General features: G+C 40.4%; 1 protein-coding gene across 1 annotated transcript in view; it reads right to left on the reverse strand.

Annotated features, from left to right (window-relative positions):
- The window catches only part of nup133 (nucleoporin 133), a 97,045-nt gene that overhangs the window by 62,664 nt on the left and 13,883 nt on the right, over positions 1 to 20,498 (reverse strand). Inside the window, exons 2-7 of the mRNA XM_034018696.3 lie at positions 11,775 to 11,893; positions 11,007 to 11,110; positions 10,156 to 10,263; positions 5,871 to 6,002; positions 5,559 to 5,729; positions 1,848 to 2,003 (exon numbers count right to left, since the gene is read on the reverse strand). Coding sequence (XP_033874587.2) covers positions 1,848 to 2,003; positions 5,559 to 5,729; positions 5,871 to 6,002; positions 10,156 to 10,263; positions 11,007 to 11,110; positions 11,775 to 11,893 — 790 coding nt within the window. The remainder of the gene's footprint in view (positions 1 to 1,847; positions 2,004 to 5,558; positions 5,730 to 5,870; positions 6,003 to 10,155; positions 10,264 to 11,006; positions 11,111 to 11,774; positions 11,894 to 20,498) is intronic.

Here is a 20,498-nt window from a genome sequence, read left to right on the forward strand (position 1 = left end):
ATGCTTGTGCAGGTCGTGCAAGAATGGAACCCAGGCATAGTTGCAGCAAGACTGTAGTAATGCACACTGTGCACGGTACTGAATACAGTAGGATGCGATACGGTATGGTATGCACAGTATGGTGTACTACGGTGCGGTACAGTGCACAGAGGCACGGTACGGTATGGTATGGTACTGGCAGGGCCTAAGCAAACTGCACGTGACAGCAACACAGGGATGCAATGAAAGAACCTGAGAGCGCCTGCTAACAGCTCTCTCCCACAGACAAGCCTTCACAAAGCGGTGCCCAAGCTGCTCGCTATTGTGGCATGGGCAGCAGAGCAAAGCTCTCTAACTGTTGGGATACAGCCCACTAGTTAGTCCGTGCAGCCCAAGAGCTAAACACAGTGCCCGTCCAGGAGCGCTGGCTTGCAAGCAAGTCTGAGCCGAGACTGCTGCGCTGCTTAAGCAGTAAGCCGCGCGCACAGCACCTGGAATAAAAAAAAGGGAGAATCACCAATACAGCCGTTTCAACCACAACATATATTTAAACGTAGTTTAAATTCACAATATGCTTGTAAAAAAGAAGACTAATAAAACTCCAGCCAGAATAAATAATATTAATATAATACTGTGTCACCAATCTGCGGAGTGCAGGAGCAGGCAAGCCCGTGCTGCCGCTGGCCAGAAGGTCGGGAAAAGAGACGCACGGTAAAAAACTATTTTTTGCTTCTGCGGTTTATCCCAAATTTATCCCAAGGGGAAAAAACAAGCAGAAATAAAATAAGACAGGCTTATCTGACTGCTTCTGGTCAAAGATGGCGGATTTTCACTCTCTCGAATCCTGGGTCACACTCTGTGTAAGCTGAAAGGCTGAAATAGAAAATGGCACAGAGCACTGTCCTGCACGCAGTTTTGTCTCCTGTGGGGGCAGAGACAGGTGTGCTGACGTTGCGGGTGTAATACGCAGCTTTGGTAGAGGTGTTCTGTTGAAATTGGGCATAATAGGTTAAACCATTGTGTAATGGAAAATATTTCGTACTTGAAAGGGAACGGCGCACCTGTTTCCACTCAAGTTTGACCCCTCACTGATGCAATTCACAATTTTGACTGCAGGTTTATTCGAATAATATACTCAACAATATGCAACAACTTAAGTGTTAACATAACTATCTTTATACATATCCAGTCTATGATGTACATGGGAAGAAACTGACAGCATCTGATTGTTTTAAATTTTACAGCAGTGTGTCCCACCAAAGTACAGTACTGCACCTATACTAGACAAAGAATCAGTAAAAAAAACAAAGCACTGTAACAGTGTTTGGCAATTTACAAAACAGATTTAAAAAAAAAAAAAAAGTGGTACAACAAACAAAATGTGCACACAAACACAAATCGTTTTTGAATGTCAGCGATGTGAAAAAATATTATTTCCGCTTTAACTTTAATTATATTAATCCCTCACTTTGTTGTTATGTTTTATGGGAACTTTGCTACGGCTAGCATGTAAAAGGTGAAACTGCATTTCCAAAACACACAATATTTGACTGCCTCCAGGTTTGCAGCAATACTCTTCCTGTCTTTTCTAGCGTTTGGTTTTTATATGCAACTGAACGTATCTGTCCTGCTAGAGTTGAATGGACTGTTTTAGACAAATAAAATGTGCATTGATCAGTTTCCATCTGTACTGTTCAATTGGTACCAGCATGTGTAAATGACAAATGCCAGAGATTCTTCCGTTAAGACGGTATTGTATCTTACAGGATCAGATACGACAGGTTCTACTGTACCAAATACACCTGGTATTTTTCTGTATACAGTACATTCTTTTCAAGTACAGTATTAGTTAAGAAATTGGTTCTTACCCAGATTGCATCAGAAATGTTCTCTTTGAGGATTCTGCTTATGTCCCAGCTGAATACCTGCCGCTCAGAGTTTTCATCGACTTCCCATTTATTAACATTGCTGCTAGTTAGGGTATACAGGCAATCCTTCTCCTTATCCCAAAGCATGCTGTGGAGCTGGAATAAAAACAAAACTTAAAAAGAAAATACTAAACATAAATTATTTAATTTGTGATGAAAACAAATATTAAAGTGACCATGAACTGTAATCTAGATGTAGTTTCCTTGAAAGAAACAAACAATTGTGATGGACATATTTTACTCTGATTGTATCTTTCTCTCTACACTTGTTGACTTGTAGATTTCTACTTCCATCCCCTGAACTTCACATTTCATTCACTGTTCTGCAAGTTCCCTGGATTAAACCACTGATCACATGGCTTCTTGTTTGTGTATAGATCAGAGATATAGAAAAAATAAAATAAAAGAAACCAACTGCTGTAGAGGCACTCAGCACAGGAGCAAGACTTGCAGATATATGCAAACATTAGGTTAATTATCATAGCCCTGGTTCCCTGAAATAGAAATGTAACCATTGCAGTATTGGTATTTACCTTTTAAGGTGCGAAACCTGAATATGATATATCAAAGCTATTTGACGAACCTGTGACGCAGTCATGGCCTGCTCCCGAGGGCAAAAACATTAATTTGTCCTTCAAGCCTGATAAGGACGCAGGGACCTTGATGGTTAATGGTTGCTTTTCTATTTCAGGGAACCAGGTTATGATAATAACCTAATATTTCCTTTCAAGTATGAAATGTAACAGTTACTGTATGGGTAAGTGTACCAAAGCTGTCGCAAGTGTAATATTGCAGAATGAATGGAATGCTACAAGGCTAAGCAGAGAGGCTGATTGTGCGTTACCATACAGAACCCCAGTAACAAGTTGCTAGGGCTAAAGAATTCAGGGAGAAACTCACCTCTATGCCTGTGTTGAAAGGGTTGACTGAGAAGCAGCACTTAACACTCTAGTTCCAAAAACAGGGTTTTGAGGATCCACGACATTAAGTCTGTAGAACCTAGCAAAGGTATGGGGAGTAGCCCAAAATGCTGCATTGCAAATGTCCTTGACAGATGCGCCCTGGAATAAAGCCCACAAAGTTTTCTGTTTTCTAACAGGTAGAAAACAGAAAGTACTGATTAGAGGAGAAACCTCAAAATGGAGTGAGGTAACCAGTGGTGTACCACAGGGATCAGTATTAGGTCCTCTGCTATTCCTAATCTACATTAATGATTTAGACTCTGATATAGTAAGCAAACTCATTAAATTTGCAGATGACACAAAAATAGGAGGAGTGGCAGACACTGTTGAAGCAGCAAAGGTCATTCAAAATGATCTAGACAGCATTCAAAATTGGGCAGACACATGGCAAATGAAATTCAATAGAGAAAAGTGTAAAGTATTGCATGCGGGCAGTAAAAATGTGCATTATAAATATCATATGGGAGATAGTGAAATTGAAGAAGGGAACTATGAAAAAGACCTAGGAGTTTATGTTGACTCAGAAATGTCTTCATCTAGACAATGTGGGGAAGCTATAAAAAAGGCTAACAAGATGCTTGGATATATTGTGAGAAGTGTTGAATTTAAATCAAGGGAAGTAATGTTAAAACTCTACAATGCATTAGTAAGACCTCACCTAGAATATTGTGTTCAGTTCTGGTCACCTCGTTACAAAAAGGATATTGCTGCTCTAGAAAGAGTGCAAAGAAGAGCAACCAGAATTATCCCGGGTTTAAAAGGCATGTCGTATGCAGACAGGCTAAAAGAATTGAATCTATTCAGTCTTGAACAAAGAAGACTACGCGGAGATCTGATTCAAACATTCAAAATCCTAAAAGGTATAGACAATGTCAACCCGGGGGACTTCTTTGACTTGAAAAAAGAAAAAAGGACCAGGGGTCATAAATGGAGATTAGATAAAGGGGCATTCATAACAGAAAATAGGAGGCACTTTTTTACACAGAGAATTGTGAGGGTCTGGAACCAACTCCCCAGTAATGTTGTTGAAGCTGACACCCTGGGATCCTTCAAGAAGCTGCTTGATGAGATTCTGGGATCAATAAGCTACTAACAACCAAACGAGCAAGATGGGCTGAATGGCCTCCTCTCGTTTGTAAACTTTCTTATGTTCTTATGTTCTTTCATACCCTGGAGGAATGGGCAGTGAGCTTTTCTGGAGGGGGCAAGTTGGCTTGCTCATAGGCAGTTCTGACCATGTCTGCTATCCATTTGGACAGCCTCTGCTTAAACAGGGCTTGACCATGGGACTTTGCCCAATAGCAGACTAAAACTTGTTCAGCCTGCCTCCAACTTTTTGTCCTGTCAATGTAGTACACCAGGGCCTGCACTGGGCAGAGTGTATGCAGCTGTCACTCCATGTCAAGAATAGAAATGAGGTGGATGGAAAGCCTCCAATTCCAGACTGGTTGACATGGAATGCCGAGATTGTCTTCGGCAAAAAGGCAGGATTGGTACGGAGTGTAACCATAGTCCTGGTCTCTAAAAATTACAGAGAGAATGCCTGCATCTCGCTCACCCGCTTTGCGGAAGTGATAGCAAGCAAAAAAGCCGCATTGCGTGATAAATACTTCAACTCAGCTGAATGCATGGGCTCAAATGGAGGTTTCATGAGTACATTAAGCACCACGTCAGAAAAACACCCCACTTGTACCTGTACTGGGAATGCGTGGATGGTGCTCTGGCCTTCTGCAGGGTGTCAATGACCCTATTAGAAAGCCCCAGATGGCTGATATGCAGCCGTTCAGGGGCCAGTCCCACAGTTGCAGGATATATGCGCCGGGATGCCATAAAGTCCCCAGTGCCTTACTGAGCAGATCACAGCGCTTGGACAGACTCCACAGCTGGCCGCTCAGGAGCTGCATCAAGGTTGAAAACCAGTCTCCTGGGCCAATAAGGGGCTACTAGGAGCACCTTGACCCTGTTCTGCCAGATTTTCTCTAGAAAGTGGGAGCAGGGCTAGAGGTGGGAAGGCATATAACAGTTGCCTTGACCACTGGTGTGCCAAGGCATCTATTGGCAGCGGGTCCCTGCCTCCTATTATGGAGAACCAGAGGGGGTAGATCTATTTCTGCTCTCCCAGATATCTGTGCAGTCAACATCTATAAAATGCAGACTTTGCTTACATTCCAGTTTGTTTATAGCTTCCAAAGGTAATTTCTAGTGGGGAGGTCCCACAGTTTGCACACTACTCTGTATAACTTGTACGATTTAAAGCAGTAGGTGTACATTTAATTTGAGTGAAAGAATATTTTGTATCAGATTATTCATCGCTTTTCTTAGAAAATGCCAGTTCTTTCCAGCCAGTCTTGTATTGCAGGGGCCTTGATGATAAAGTAAATTTGTCTTCTTGTTCATCGCTGCTGTGGGCAGTACTGAAATAAAGCTCCTTCATTGCCCTAATGGAGTACTTTGTCAGAAACTACAAGCAGACCACTACTAGGTCTAACACATGCTTAAACCGTGCAAAAAATGTGCCTATGCGCCGGATGACATTGGTGCCCCCTACTACCTTGTAAGTGCCACATACTCCAAAACCTATTGAAAACCTATAATGATTGGTATTTATTTTGTTGCATGTTTAAATTATCATTGGACATATTGGTAAAATCACAAGTACAACCCATAAAGATCTGCTTGAAAGACTTACTGTGACATCAGTGGGAGTAGCCAGCATACCAAAGAGGCTGGATACCCTGCGTCCGATTCCTGACAGGACTCCCTGCCCCTGCTGTAAGGTGCGCTGCTGCAGTTTTCCAGAACTGTCTGGACCAAGCCGCACTAGATGATTTTTGGAGGAGGACAATACAAATCCACTTCCCTAGGGGAAAAATAAAGATGGCAGAAGTAGAAATATTTTGATTAAGTATGTGTTTAATAGGAAAAAAAAAGCACAGCAATTCCATATGAGCAATACTAGATAGATTTTCTTCTATTTTCTATGAAGAAAAGATTAACTTACCTTCAAAGCAATTAGGAAATTGCTGAGGTTGCCACAAAGGTCTACAGCTGTATCAGAGTAGCTGCCCTCATGTGCCAGGCTGGGCCAGTAACGAGCAGTTCCTTCCCGAGAGACAGCCATTACTGAAATGGCCTGCAATTTAAAATAAATATTTTCAAGACGCGGAGGAGTAGATTCAAACTCAGTAAGGTAGATGGTATAGTCAATTTCTATACTAATCACTGCTAGCAAACATGTGTTAGAAGAACATTAGGTTAATATCATAACCCTGGTTCCCTGAAATAAGAATGTTAACCATTACAAAATGGGTGTTTCCCTTTAAGACACCGAAACTGAAAACTCTATACCAAAGATTCTCGCTAGAGCAGGGTGGCGCTGATGAGGCTCCACCCCGCAACCTTAAAACATTACTGTCACCGCTTGTGTGACAGTAATGTTCCAACATAACATTAAAATGGACTCACCTCTAATGTTGTGACGTGAGGGTGGACTGGGAAGCCTCCCTCAGTACTCTTGTGCCAAAACCAGGATTCTGCTGGTCCACGACATTCAGTCGATAGAACCTGGGAAACGTATGGGAGGAAGCCCACACCCTCTGCACTGCATATGTCCTGAATAGATGCACGGTGGAACAACGCCCATGAAGTCGCCTGACCTCTGGTGGAATGGCTGGTGAGCTTCTCAGGCGGGGGCAGATTAGCCAGTTCATACACAGTCTGTACTGTGCCTATTAACCATTTGGACAGACGCTGTTTAAACAGCTGCTCCGACTGCGTCCAGCTTTTAGTCCTCTCCACATAGTATGCTAACGCCCGCACTGGGCAAAGCATATGGAGCTGGCACTCCTTGTCAGATTGGAAAGGAGGGGGATGAAAAGCCTCCAATTCCACCGACCGATTAATGTGGAAAACCAAGGTGGTCTTCGGCAGGAAAGCTGGGTTAGTACGAAGGGTGACCTTCATTCTGGCCAAAAATTAGGCAAGCTTTCGAGGTTGACAATGCTTGCATTTCACTCACCCACTTAGCAGAAGTGAGGGCAAGTAAGAAAGCTGTCTTGAAAGACAGGAATTTGAGCTCAGCTGAATGCATGGGCTCAAATGGAAGTTTTGTTAGTGCATTAAGCACTACATTTAACCTCCACTGAGGAACTAAATCCTTCACCGGTGGTCTAAGCCGCCAGGTGCCTTTCAAAAATTGCCCCGCCAGGAAATGAGCTCCTGGGGAGACTGAATCAATTTGTACATGGCATACCGAAATGGCTACCAAATAGACCTTTAGAGTAGAAGGAGATTTCCCTTCATCAAAAAGGTCTTGTAAAAATTGCAGTGCAACTGCCATAGGGATTGTCATGGGTTCAAAACCACGACACAAGCACCACGTCTGGAACGCCAACATGTGTCCTGAATCCAGGCACACCCCCAGATAGGTTACTACCTGGGTGGGTGTTAGCTGGCTCTTTGCATGGTTTACCTTCAGGCCCAACCAATGTAGATGGTTGGTGACAAGCTCTGTGTGTTCCTGTGCCCTTGCTGGAGACTCATCGCAGATGAGCAAGCCGTCCAGACAATTGGGGACTCTCATACCTCCGAGTCTCAATAGGACTAGTATAGCCTCCATGCATTTCGTAAAAATGAGAGAGAACGAACGTTAGGACACAGCACTGGTACACTGTTCCCTGAAAGGCGAACCTCAGGTATTTCCCTGTGCGCTGGCTTTACTGGGATGTGGAAATCTGTGGTGAACCAGTTGCCTAGCCTGATGGACTGCAACAGCTGTTGCGAAGTCAGCATCTTGAACCGACTCAGATACAGGTTCATCGGCCTGAGGCCACCATCCCGTTTTTTGGCACTAGAAAATACCTGGAGTAGAACCCCCCATTCTTGCTAACAGGGTCTTACTATGCAAATGGCCAGCTTTTGCAGCAAAGCTGCTACCTCCTGAGCCATCTGGGCACCGGTTTGAAAGTCCATGACAGTTGTTATTGTCATGTCCCGGAAAGGAGGAGGGCCGTGTTAGAACTGGAGCGAGTAACCACAGTGTGCGCACCCAGGGGTCTGTGGTGCACGGTTTCCAGTAGTCTAAGTGACTTCTGGAGAAAAAGCCCTGGGCCTGTGGCAGCAATATCCTAGGGCTGCTGTTTTTGCCTGAGGCGCAGCCTGTGTCTGTTGTCTAGGCACAGGGAGCTTAAAAGCAGAAGCAGGCTGTCTCCGGACAGGGCTGCCCAAAGCAGCAGCAGCCTGTGGCGCTGGCTTCTTCTGTAGCTGTGGCTTAGGGTGCCATTGTGCTGCAGGCTTGGTGGTGGGGGTGGGCGCTTTGGGAGAAGGCGCACCAACTCCCTGGTGGATTCCCTTGCATGCTGCGAATGCTATAGCATTTCGTCTACCGCCGGACCAAATGTGTGGCTTGGGGTGACAGCGTCCAGCAAGGCCGTTTTATCCCCATCCAGCACTCGTGCCTGGGAGAGCTAACACTATCTGCGTGCAGCCACCAACACTGCCAGGTTCCTGCCTATAGCTTGTTCACTAAGCTTGGACAGCCTGAGCAGGTTCCTTGAGATCAAGCTCAACACTAACTGGAGAGACGAGGGCTTGCGGGTGTCAGCAATGGGACCTGATAAGATGGGCCTGGTAAGCTACAAGCATGCTGTTGTAGCTTCCCAGCCTAGCAAAGAAAGCACTAGCTGTATATGCTTTCTTGAGAATGACCTCAGGTCACTCTGCATTGCTTGTTTGGACATACTGCGTCCTTGGAAAGCAAGGACAAGTTAGCAGGTGGAACAAGTGCAGCAATGGGGGCCTCTACACAGTTTGTCAGCACCAGAAACCATGTACAGTGCATCCATTGAACGGGAAACCGCCACAGTCTGGCAGGATGTTCCCAGGTCGACTGTAACTCGTACAGGAAGTCCGGGTGGACTGGAGGGACAGCAGGGGTAACTGTCAGCTGTTCATCATAAATAGACCGCCTTTCAGTCTGCTCTGCAGGCCAGGGCACCTGTATCACTGCAGTCGCTTGCTGCATTAACGGCATAAGCTCGGCCGAAAGCGAGAGCTGTGCCACTGGCATGTCAGACTCTGCATCATCTGATGGGAGGACCAGCTGATTATCCACCTCCTCTGAGGCAGCGATGGAGAGCATGTCATCTGTCTCATCAGTCACTGTCTGCAAGGGTGCAGACGGAGTGGTCGGTGACACTACTAACAGTGACGGTGGAGACGAGTGTGCTCTCAGCAATTCCACAAGGATTGCTTGCTAGCTCGATACATACACATACATAGTGAGATTGTATAATATATATATATATATATATATATATATATATATATATATATATATATATATATATATATATATATATATACACACATACATACATACACACACACTATAATATATATATATATATATATATATATATATATATATATATATATATATATATATATACATACATATATATATATATATACATACAGTGCCTTGCAAAAGTATTCAGACCCCTGACCAATTCTCTCATATTACTGAATTACAATGGTACATTGAAATTTCGTTCTGTTTGATATTTTATTTTAAAACACTGAAACTCAAAATATTGTAAGGTGACATTGGTTTTATGTTGGGAAATATTTTTTAGAAAAATAAAAAACTGAAATATCTGAAGTAAAAACTGAAGTACAAGGTTGTCCTGGAAGAAAACTTGCTTCCTTCTGCTCTGACGACTGGTTTTTCCAGCAGGACAATGCTCCATGCCACACAGCCAGGTCAATCAAGGTGTGGATGGAGGACCACCAGATCAAGACCCTGTCATGGCCAGCACAATCTCCAGACCTGAACCCCATTGAAAACCTCTGGAATGTGATCCAGAGGAAGATGGATGGTATACACATATATATATATAATATATATACACATATATACACACATATATATATATATATATATATATATATATATATATATATATATATATATATATATATAAAATCACATAAAAGCAAGCTAAAAAGCACTAACAAAAGGTGTTATAGAGAAGAAAGATATGCTCATCTGTTTCAGGAGAAATCAGCACGGCTGAAAAAGGACAATGGCGACGATTGTAGCCCTGCTCTAGCGAGAATCTTTGGTATAGAGTTTTTTAGTTTGGGTGTCTTAAAGGGAAACACCCAATTTGTAATTTTTAACATTCCATAATTGAAAGGGATCTAACGTTTACCCCCCAAAAAGAATTGCCCTGACAAGGAAGCTTTTATAGCGACAGAGAATGCTAGAGAACAGTAAGACTCACCTGAACAGGGGCAACATCTCCAGCACTACTCTGACATGATATGGCAACCAAATCAGCCAAACAAGAAAATTCACTGGGAGGAAGCTGCAGCTCCTTGCACACTGAAAACTAAGTAAGAAAAATAAGAAAGTTTAATCAATATACTAGTGAAAAATTAAATCATTTCAATAAAAAAGAATTCATCACAAACCACCCCGGTTGGTTTGTGATGAATATACCTGACTATTCTGAAACTGACTGGCTGAGACGATCCCATAAGTTCATATTCATTAAAAAAAATATATAATAATAATTATCTGGTGTTTACTCACTCTTCCCCTTTGTTTATTTTTCTATTAATTAGTCTGTCATACATTGAAGCTGCTGATGGAATTACTGAGCCTATGGAGCTCCCGAGTGGCGCATCATCACCCTCCGAGCGTCACTGTAACACCATCACCCTCCGAGCGTCACAGTAACACCATCACCCTCCGAGCGTCACTGTAACACCATCACCCTCCGAGCTGCATCATCATCAGCAGCATCATCATCATCATCCTGTGAGCTGCACTATAACACCATCACATACCTTTTTGCTAACGAGTTGCACAATGTGTAAGATTACCCTGATCTTAGCAACTGTTTCTTCCCCATTTGGTTTATAGCCAAGATATGTGAATAAAATAAATCAAAACAATGGATAATAATGCTGAAAAAGATATTTCAATGATAGCACAGGAGACAGCAATGGTTAGTAGTGTGTTTGTTGTAAACACTAAAGGGTATTTTGCAACACTTTCTGCAAAAGAAAAACTGATTAAAATCTGTCCAGCAGAGAGGATGAGAACAAGACGCAGTGATGGCCTATTTACCTTAGCCACAGCTGTCTGTCCGATTTTCCAAATAATCAGTTTCTCTCCACAGACCAGCCAAGCCCATCCACACTCATCTATTCGGACAGTTAATTGATCTTCAGCTGTAACATGCAAAATAAAGCATAAAAATAAACATTGTGTAAACAAGAACAATGTTCAACGTGATGTGAAATGTACAAATGAATAATATTACAACAGGGGCAATACATTAAAGAGAATGTTTGAATTTTTTTTACCTTTCCTTTTTATGGGTTTTGCAATTGGTCTTAGGTTATGTTGCTCCAATGTCCCCCCTCCCCCCGTTCAGCTAAATTCAATGCGCACTGTGGGATGCACAACATTCTGCTGAACAGCACCATAGGGGACTGTGACTGTCTACAATGTAAGCTACACCTGTTCTGTACTATATAAAATTAGGCCAACTTGTACTGTATTGTTATTGTAGCTAACTAAATAATTCCATAACTTACAGGTTGTGTACTTCCATTCCTGATGTAAGTCGCAACTGTCCCATTTTGAAAAAAAACAAACATTCTAGTAAACATGTATTTTTATTTTATAACATGATATGATACTACACTTTGGTTAAAGAAATCTTTTTTTGCAAGCCATGCTTTCAGTTAGTGTTGCACTGGTTTGGTTATCCTTGTGTTAGCTACAATTACTTTAAGAAAACATTTGGATGTTTTTCACATAAGCCCTTAGCATCAGTGATTGGGCACGTCAGGTTGTGTTGCATGCATAATACATTAGTGGACAACCTACCTTCTGCCATCGTGAGTGCTTCCATCACTTTCACAGGAAGTGAAGATCCAAACGTCTTGACATCATAGTTTACAGCTTCATTGGTAGCTGGATACTGTGCTGCTCTCGTGGGTGTTCCTCTACAATGGAAACAAATTTGTTATTTTTTTTTGCCTTTATTGCATTATATAATTGTATGCATATTGTGATGGAGTATACCAGAATGGACTCCAAAGTTCTAAGGCAAGAGACAATAAAAGCCTTTAAAAACATTTTCAAAACAAAAGTGTTTTCCAAACCAACATTCAGGGGAAGAACATTTATCCTGCCAGAACACTAGACTGTTTCTTGTTAATCCCTATACAGCAGCTAAATATAGGGTAGTACAGTGTGACACAAGCTGAAGGGTGGTAGTTCAGCTCTTTATCCTACAATTACTTCAAAGCTATGAGGATGCAAATCTAAAAAAAAACTTTAATTCCAGTTGACGTACAATTGCATGGAGTTGGGACAGGAGAGACGCCATGCAATAATACAAAAAGTATGCGATTACCCAAAGTTCTACTGATGTTAGTTCATACCTATATTTATAACAAATCAACAGTATATAGTTCATACCTATATTTATAACAAATCAACAGTATATATTTATTAGTTCAGGCATAACAGTATGTAAGTACACCCACCTAACTAATGGTATCAACAGCATACTTAATTGCTGGCTTACTTCCTGAAGTATGAAGCCTTATCTTATAAATAAGTGCCTGTACGTTGCATATGATAAAGTTCTGTCCACCTCTTCCTTATTTGCCATCTGGACATTGGCACAAAGTGCAGCATCGGTTGTTTCCTCTTCAGTTGAGAAATCCTTGTCAACGTAAATGTAGATCTTAAAAGCCTCTTGTCATTCCCACAGCGAGCACAAACTTCAGATGACAATCGTTTGTAAAGCTTGCCTTTGTACAGCAGTTGGCTATTGTTTTCTGTTGAATCAGCTCCAATTATACTAAAATGTCTGCTTTTTGGGGGGGGGATTCTCTGTGAATAACCATGCGATCATCACAGTTACAATTGTATTTTATAGAGCACGCGATTCTGAAGAGTTCTGTCTATACTATTCATTACCTAAAACAATTAGTTCAATGAAAGATACGCTCCCAGAGTTTCGCCACCCCCCTCATGCGCCTTTTAAATGGGTTACATACGCAGCTTTGTTGCAACACATTCAGGATTTGTAATTGTTTTACCACAGTTCAGTCGTAAAAATAATTATATTCCAATTTTTAAACAAACTGTATTCGTGTGACTTGTAAAGCTCATGCATTATACATTATTGTTTCAATTGTCTTCTGGTTTAAAAAACGTGGTGCAGTTTGTTTTTTTTTGCGTGGATGCTGTAGAACTGCAAGAGTTCGCCAAAAAAAATGCTTTCTTAGTTTACAATGTGTCTTTGTATACTGTACTATGTGTGCAAAATAATCAGTCTTTCCACTGTAATTACTGTGTTATGTTACATCAGTTGGTGAAACTGTTCTTACTAGACACCAGCGAAAAATGGCTGCTTCAAGTGGGCACAGTTGTTTTTTTTTTAAGCATTACATGATTTACTATTAGATGTGATAATAGTATTTAGCAGTATATGTTGCTGGTAAGGCAATATCATTTTTATCAGGAATTACGAGTTTTCATGGTCATATGGGGCCCTCTTGTGGTGAACTTTAGAATGCAGTCTTTATGAACAAAGACTGCATTCAAAAATCTGTACTGCTTATTCAATGCAGTGATTCGCCAGGAATCAAAATGTCTGATTTTCTGGGGGTTGTTCATCAGTAACCATGCGATACTCACTGTTTCAAGTGTCTTTATAGAGTAAGCTATTCTGTACCGTTGTGTCTACACTTTTAATTACCTAAAATAGTTTGTTCCAAGAATAATAAGCTGGCGAACTTGCACCACCCCCTAATTAAAGTCCAAACATGTATTTTCTTTCTGGTTTGGTTTAGGCAAAGTACAGTTATATATATATTTTTTTAATACTTAGTGTCTGTGTGTGTGTACAGTTTGTATGCCTGCATGTCCACAAGGTTATTTTAAGTAGACTAACTGTAGTAGGGTCTTTATTACTTCGTTATTATTATTATTTGCGTGTGTATTATATTTATAAATGTGTACTTTGATTTGTTGTGCAGCACATTTTTTTAATTCTTATTATAATTTGCAGCTTTTTTAAATAGCTGCTACTCAAACAACATTACGACAGAAAAGCTGCTGATGCAGCTCCAATTATACTAAAATGTCCGCTTTTGGGGGGATTATCTGTGAATAACTGTGCGATCTTCACCGTTACAATTGTATGTTTTTTGAATGGGTTACACGCGTGGCTACGCTGCAACACATTCAGGATTTGTGATTGTTGTTTTACCACAGTTCAGTCGTAAAAATTATTTTATTCCGATTTTTAAATAAACTGTATTCGTGTGACTTGTAAAGCTCATGGATTATACATTTTATTGTTTCAATTGTCTTCTCGTTTAAAAAAAGTTTTTCCCCCCCCACGTGGATGCAGCTGCCACATTTCTTCAAAAATGTTCTTAGTTTACAGAATGTGTCTTTGTATACTGTACTGTGTGTGTGTAAAATAATATCAGCCTTTCCATTGTAATTACTGTGTTTTAAGTTACATAAGTTAGTGAAACTGTTCTTGCAAGACATCAGCAAAAAATGGCTGCTTCAAGAAATAAGACTGCTCAGTTTTCCATGGCAACAGCTGTCCCCAGTGGTGAGAATGTGTCATTTCAGGGTGAAAAATGGGCAAAACTGGTATGTCACCCATATTGATTGGCTCATGGCGGCCATGTTTGATCGTGTAGGAACTTTTCCTGAATAACTTTAGAGGACAGTACAAAAGATAACGTATAGCCAAGATTCATGTCAATCGGCCAAACGGTTCATGAGGAGTTTAAGTGTTTTACGCAAAATCCAACATAGCTTCCACACCATGTGACCGATCCATTTTTCCTTAAGCAGAATCAATCGTGGACAAGTGTATTATTTACCGTTCATGCGAAGAAGACTTCTGAATATTGTCCAAAATTTTCATTAAATCCAAGATGGCTGCCACACCATGTGACCAAATGCCGCCATATTGACGAAGGCACAATAGTCACAGTCCTCTACATCCGTGCCAAATTTCGTGCATTTTGGTGCAGCCGTTTAAAAGTTATAGGCATTTGTAATTTTGGTGGAAGGAAAAAAATAAATAATAATAATAATAATAATAATAATAATAATAATAATAATAATAATAATAATCCTTACAACAACAATAGGCTTCCCAGCCATTCTGGCCTGGAAGCCTAAAAATGTATTCCTTTTGTTGTGAGATCGTAAAAATATGTACCCAGGTGCTTGTGAGAGATATTGGGGGTTCATGTACAGAGGCTGTATGCCGTTAAGAAAGGCGTGATGGGATATCAGCTGACATACAAATGTTTAAGTGCAGAGGTGCTGGGTTATTACACTCCGGTTTCATGTAACAGTTATGATGGTGACCAAACGTGTGCGAGTACTGTTGTGTAAAAAAAAAATATATACACAGATGTGCATTAACAAAATGCCCTGAAAACAATTTAAATGAAGCAATAAGCTCAATAATTAAGATAAAAAGGAAGTGAAAAGGTTACCTTTTTTTGTGAACTCCAATAACCCTACGTTATCTTTCCCCAGTCAAATCGTAGAGTGCCTAAATAAGCACAGTAATTTACCATAATAAAAAACAGTAATGAAAAAGAAAATGTAGAACATAAAAAAGCGCAACCAGATATAGTCAACGAAAGACAACACGTTATTCAAATTCTTTGTCGTATTATATATTTAAGGTAAGGCAAGTTATTTTTCCGTTAAAAGTGCTCCCGGCTATAATGATGTTCTGCCGTCTGGCTGTACAGAATTCCTGGGGAGAACCCTGATATCACCTAAATATGGAAAGGAGAGTTGAGTGACAGATCCAAAGAAATGCTGGGTAAGTTGGCACGTAATTACAATACTTCATTATTTTGCCCATAAAGAACTTGTCCATACCCAGAATAATAACTAATCCCCTTTACAAAAAATGCATATCCATGAAACCTCTCATAGCTTACCCGCATTTTTAAAATAACCATTATACCACATATCACACTATGCAGAGTAAATAGACAAAAAAAAAAAAACACACACACACAATCAATTACAAGTGCCAGGTATCTTCCATCATAAAGCCTTCTCTATATAAGTATTTAATTCAGCTAGTTTGTATACAATATAAATGCACTTTTCTAACAAGCCCCATCCATTGCATCAGTTAATTTACAATATAAATGTACATGCATAGTAGAGCCCCCTCTATTGCATTACTTATCCAGTCAATATAACATACATGTACATTAACAATCAGTTCAAGTCCAGTATGCACCATGCTGCAGTCCGAGTTTCAAGTGCACTGTCCTCCTTTAATACACAGAAAAGATTATACCCCACAGAAATCAGAGTTCAATCACAGTCAATGTCAGGGCAGGTACATAACACCACCTCAAATACTGTAAAGGCCAGGAAAAATTAACCGACTGTATCAAGGTGCTCTTTTAACAAGGGGTGAACCAAATCCAAGTTTTTGAGATTCGGCCGAATACCGAATCCATCTCAAAAGATTCGGCCAAATAAAGAATCTACAAAAACATGGGATATAAACGGGTCTGTGTTTCACGTGTTTAAAAATGTAGATTTGTATTTAAGCACGAGGATGGCACAAATCACTTCACGTGCTGGTTGAAATGTAACGTGTCGTCACAGGAGTACACAATTAATTCACGTGCAGATGTACCAAGACTCCAATTGAATGATTGATTAGCAATTGAGTCTCGGTACAGATGTATAAATCTGTTTATTTTGGCATCAGTGCCGTGTCCTGTTTTTGTGTGTTTCAACCTTTTTAGTTACTGGCTGTCATTAAACTGCGCAGCAGCGCAATCACCATACCACTCCGTCCAGTCTGTGTTATTTCCCTGCGCCGGACGTCACCACTCTAGGCTGCTTGTCACAGATCTTCAAAAAATATTAATGAAATTTCTTCAACTTTTTTCATATAATGTAGCTAGTGTACCCAAGTAGTCTGTTGAAAATAAATATTTGCTTTCTCAAAATCTAAACATTGCTAAACAAAATACTTTAGATTGCCGTTGAACATCTTTATTTCCTGCAAACTGTAGATAAAAACAAAAGGTTTATCTGTTTCTGGTCTTTTTTCTGATTTTAGTGATGCCCCGTTTCTTGGACACTTTGCTGCCTCTGTGATTTGACCTTTCAACTCTGTTTTTGTTTGTTTTTATTTTTAAAGGTGCAGTGCTCTGTAGGCTACTCAGAAACAACCAAATTTAAATGTTTCGTTCTTGTTATTGAAGAAAAAATATATACTGTTTCATGTTGAACACCGTAATAAAAACAATTTCACACGCTGATTTTGTATATATATTAGTTATACTAGTGGGGTCTAGTGTATGTGACTATCTCCTGTGTTTTTGACTGTATGAATTGGTTGTGTTTTATGTATTGAAAACTCCAAGCACTCCGTCCTCCTCAGTCTCTAAAGTTGTTAAATTTGTGTGGCGGGAAGGAGCTTGGCTACATAAACTCGGAGCGGGAGTATTCGGGCGCTCTGAGTCCCAGCTGTGTTAGGGAGAGGTACTGCTGTACTGTGCTACTGTGAGAGTGTACTAAACGGAGGGCCCTAGTGACAGGGACAGACCCTGCAGTGCTGACTACAACCTCTGTACTGTTGCTTTATTTTGTTAATAAACCGTACGATTTGGTTTCAGTTAAACTGGCTGAGTCAGTGCCTTATTTCCCGCCGCCTAATAAAGGAAGCCTTTGGTCTCCATCCACCCTCGAACGATCTGCGAGACTCGCGTAGCGACCTGCCCGGGGTAAGTCAGGGAATAAGCCGACCGAGATGGACGGGCAGGAGGTAACAATTATATATATATAAAATATTACACACACATATACATATATATACACATATATACACACACACACACATTATATTATATTATATATATATATATATATATATATATATATATATATAATTATATACACACACACACACACACACATATACAGTACTGTGCAAAAGTTTTAGGCAGGTGTGAAAAAATGCTGTAAAGTAAGAATGCTTTCAAAAATAGACATGTTAATAGATTATATTTATCAATTAACTAAATGCAAAGTGAGTGAACAGAAGAAAAATCTAAATCAAATCCATATTTGGTGTGACCACCCTTTGCCTTCAAAACAGCATCAATTCTTCTAGGTACACTTGCACAAAGTCAGGGATTTTGTAGGCATATAGTCAGGTGTATGATTAAACAATTATACCAAACAGGTGCTAATGATCATCAATTCAATATGTAGGTTGAAACACAATCATTAACTGAAACAGAAACAGCTGTGTAGGAGGAATAAAACTGGGTGAGGAACAGCCAAACTCAGCTAACAAGGTGAGGTTTCTGAAGACAGTTCACTGTCAAAAGTCATACACCATGGCAAGACTGAGCACAGCAACAAGACACAAGGTAGTTATACTGCATCGGCAAGGTCTCTCCCAGGCAGAAATTTCAAGGCAGACAGGGGTTTCCAGATGTGCTGTCCAAGCTCTTTTGAAGAAGCACAAAGAAACGGGCAACGTTGAGGACCGTAGACGCAGTGGTCGGCCAAGGAAACTTACTGCAGCAGATGAAAGACACATCATGCTTACTTCCCTTCGCAATCGGAAGATGTCCAGCAGTGCCATCAGCTCAGAATTGGCAGAAAACAGTGGGACCCTGGTACACCCATCTACTGTCCGGAGAAGTCTGGTCAGAAGTGGCCTTCATGGAAGACTTGCGGCCAAAAAGCCATACCTCCGACGTGGAAACAAGGCCAAGCGACTCAACTATGCACAAAAACACAGGAACTGGGGTGCAGAAAAATGGCAGCAGGTGCTCTGGACTGATGAGTCAAAATTTGAAATATTTGGCTGTAGCAGAAGGCAGTTTGTTCGCCGAAGGGCTGGAGAGCGGTACACGAATGAGTGTCTGCAGGCAACAGTGAAGCATGGTGGAGGTTCCTTGCAAGTTTGGGGCTGCATTTCTGCAAATGGAGTTGGGGATCTGGTCAGAATGAATGGTCTCCTCAATGCTGAGAAGTACAGGCAGATACTTATCCATCATGCAATACCTTTAGGGAGGCATCTGATTGGCCCCAAATTTATTCTGCAGCATGACAACGATCCCAAACATACAGCGAAAGTCATTAAGAACTATCTTCAGCGTAAAGAAGAACAAGGAGTCCTGGAAGTGATGGTATGGCCACCACAAAGCCCTGATCTCAACATCGAGTCTGTCTGAGATTACATGAAGAGAGAGAAGCAACTGAGGCTGCCTAAATCCACAGATTGTGGTTAGTTCTCCAAGATGTTTGGGCCAACCTACCTGCCGAGTTCCTTCAAAAACTGTGTGCAAGAAGAATTGATGCTGTTTTGAAGGCAAAGGGTGATCACACCAAATATTGATTTGATGTAGATTTTTCTTCTGTTCACTCACTTTGCATTTTGTTAATTGATAAATATAAACTATTAACATGTCTTTTTGAAAGCATTCTTACTTTACAGCATTTTTTCACACCTGCCTAAAACTTTTGCACAGTACTGTATATATGTACATTTACGCCAGACACGCACAGAGAAATAGGAACGCAGTTTATTTCTGTTTTGCTACGAGGCCGATCTGAAAGTCTGCATCTTGAAGTTACGTTGGTGTGAAAGGACCTTTAAGTTTTGTACTATAAAGTAACATTTAAACTTGCCAGCAATACAAAGCAATAGTCTTTATATTACTGGTTTTTGTGTACTATTTAAAAGCTCTGGTGTATGTTGATGTAGCTAAACCTATATTATTTGGTGACCTTTCTGCGACATTTTTGGAAAATCACTTTGGTGTACAAATTACATACACAAAATGGTTTTGGATATTTCTTATTCATTTTATTAATAAAGATTAGCACAAACCAACATACCACTTATTTAGGAGATTAGCATGAGCTACTACAGGAAATCTGGAGTTGCTTCTCTTTTTGACTGGTGCTTGCAGTCTGATATTAAACACTGCAATACACGGCTAACTAGCTTTAATCTGTATTAAAGTACAACTACTTACTGTAGAAATCACATTAATGTTTATGTAAGATCCTGTACAAGGTAAAAGTTATTAACGTAGATTGTATATACTATTTAAGACTTCAAATGTAATACCGCTGTAGCAATTTTGCTCACGAGAGGCACTCAGATCGATGAGTCAACTATACATGGTGAGTGCATAGGTGTAAAAAGTTTCAAAAGTGAAAGCAAACTCATGGTGTTAACCCATTCATTATATACATTTTTATACTCTGTTTCTATGTTTGCACCATGCCTTTTACCACCCTAAAGGGCCTGGACACATCAGCTTTTGGGAAGACATGGATAGTGTGACATCAACACAAGAGGAGGAAGAAGAGATTCGTACTGTACGTAAAAGTTTGAACATACATTTCCATTTGACTTGAACTTCTTAAAAAGGGAATTTAGATAAGTCTTCTAAAAATAACAAACTTAAGCACAATGCATATTTAAAGATAGATAGAGAGATAGAGAGAGAGATAGAGAGATAGATGCAGTGGACAAAAAAAAAT

Source organism: Acipenser ruthenus, chromosome 6 (assembly GCF_902713425.1).
Source record: "Acipenser ruthenus chromosome 6, fAciRut3.2 maternal haplotype, whole genome shotgun sequence".
Lineage (NCBI taxonomy): Eukaryota > Metazoa > Chordata > Actinopteri > Acipenseriformes > Acipenseridae > Acipenser > Acipenser ruthenus.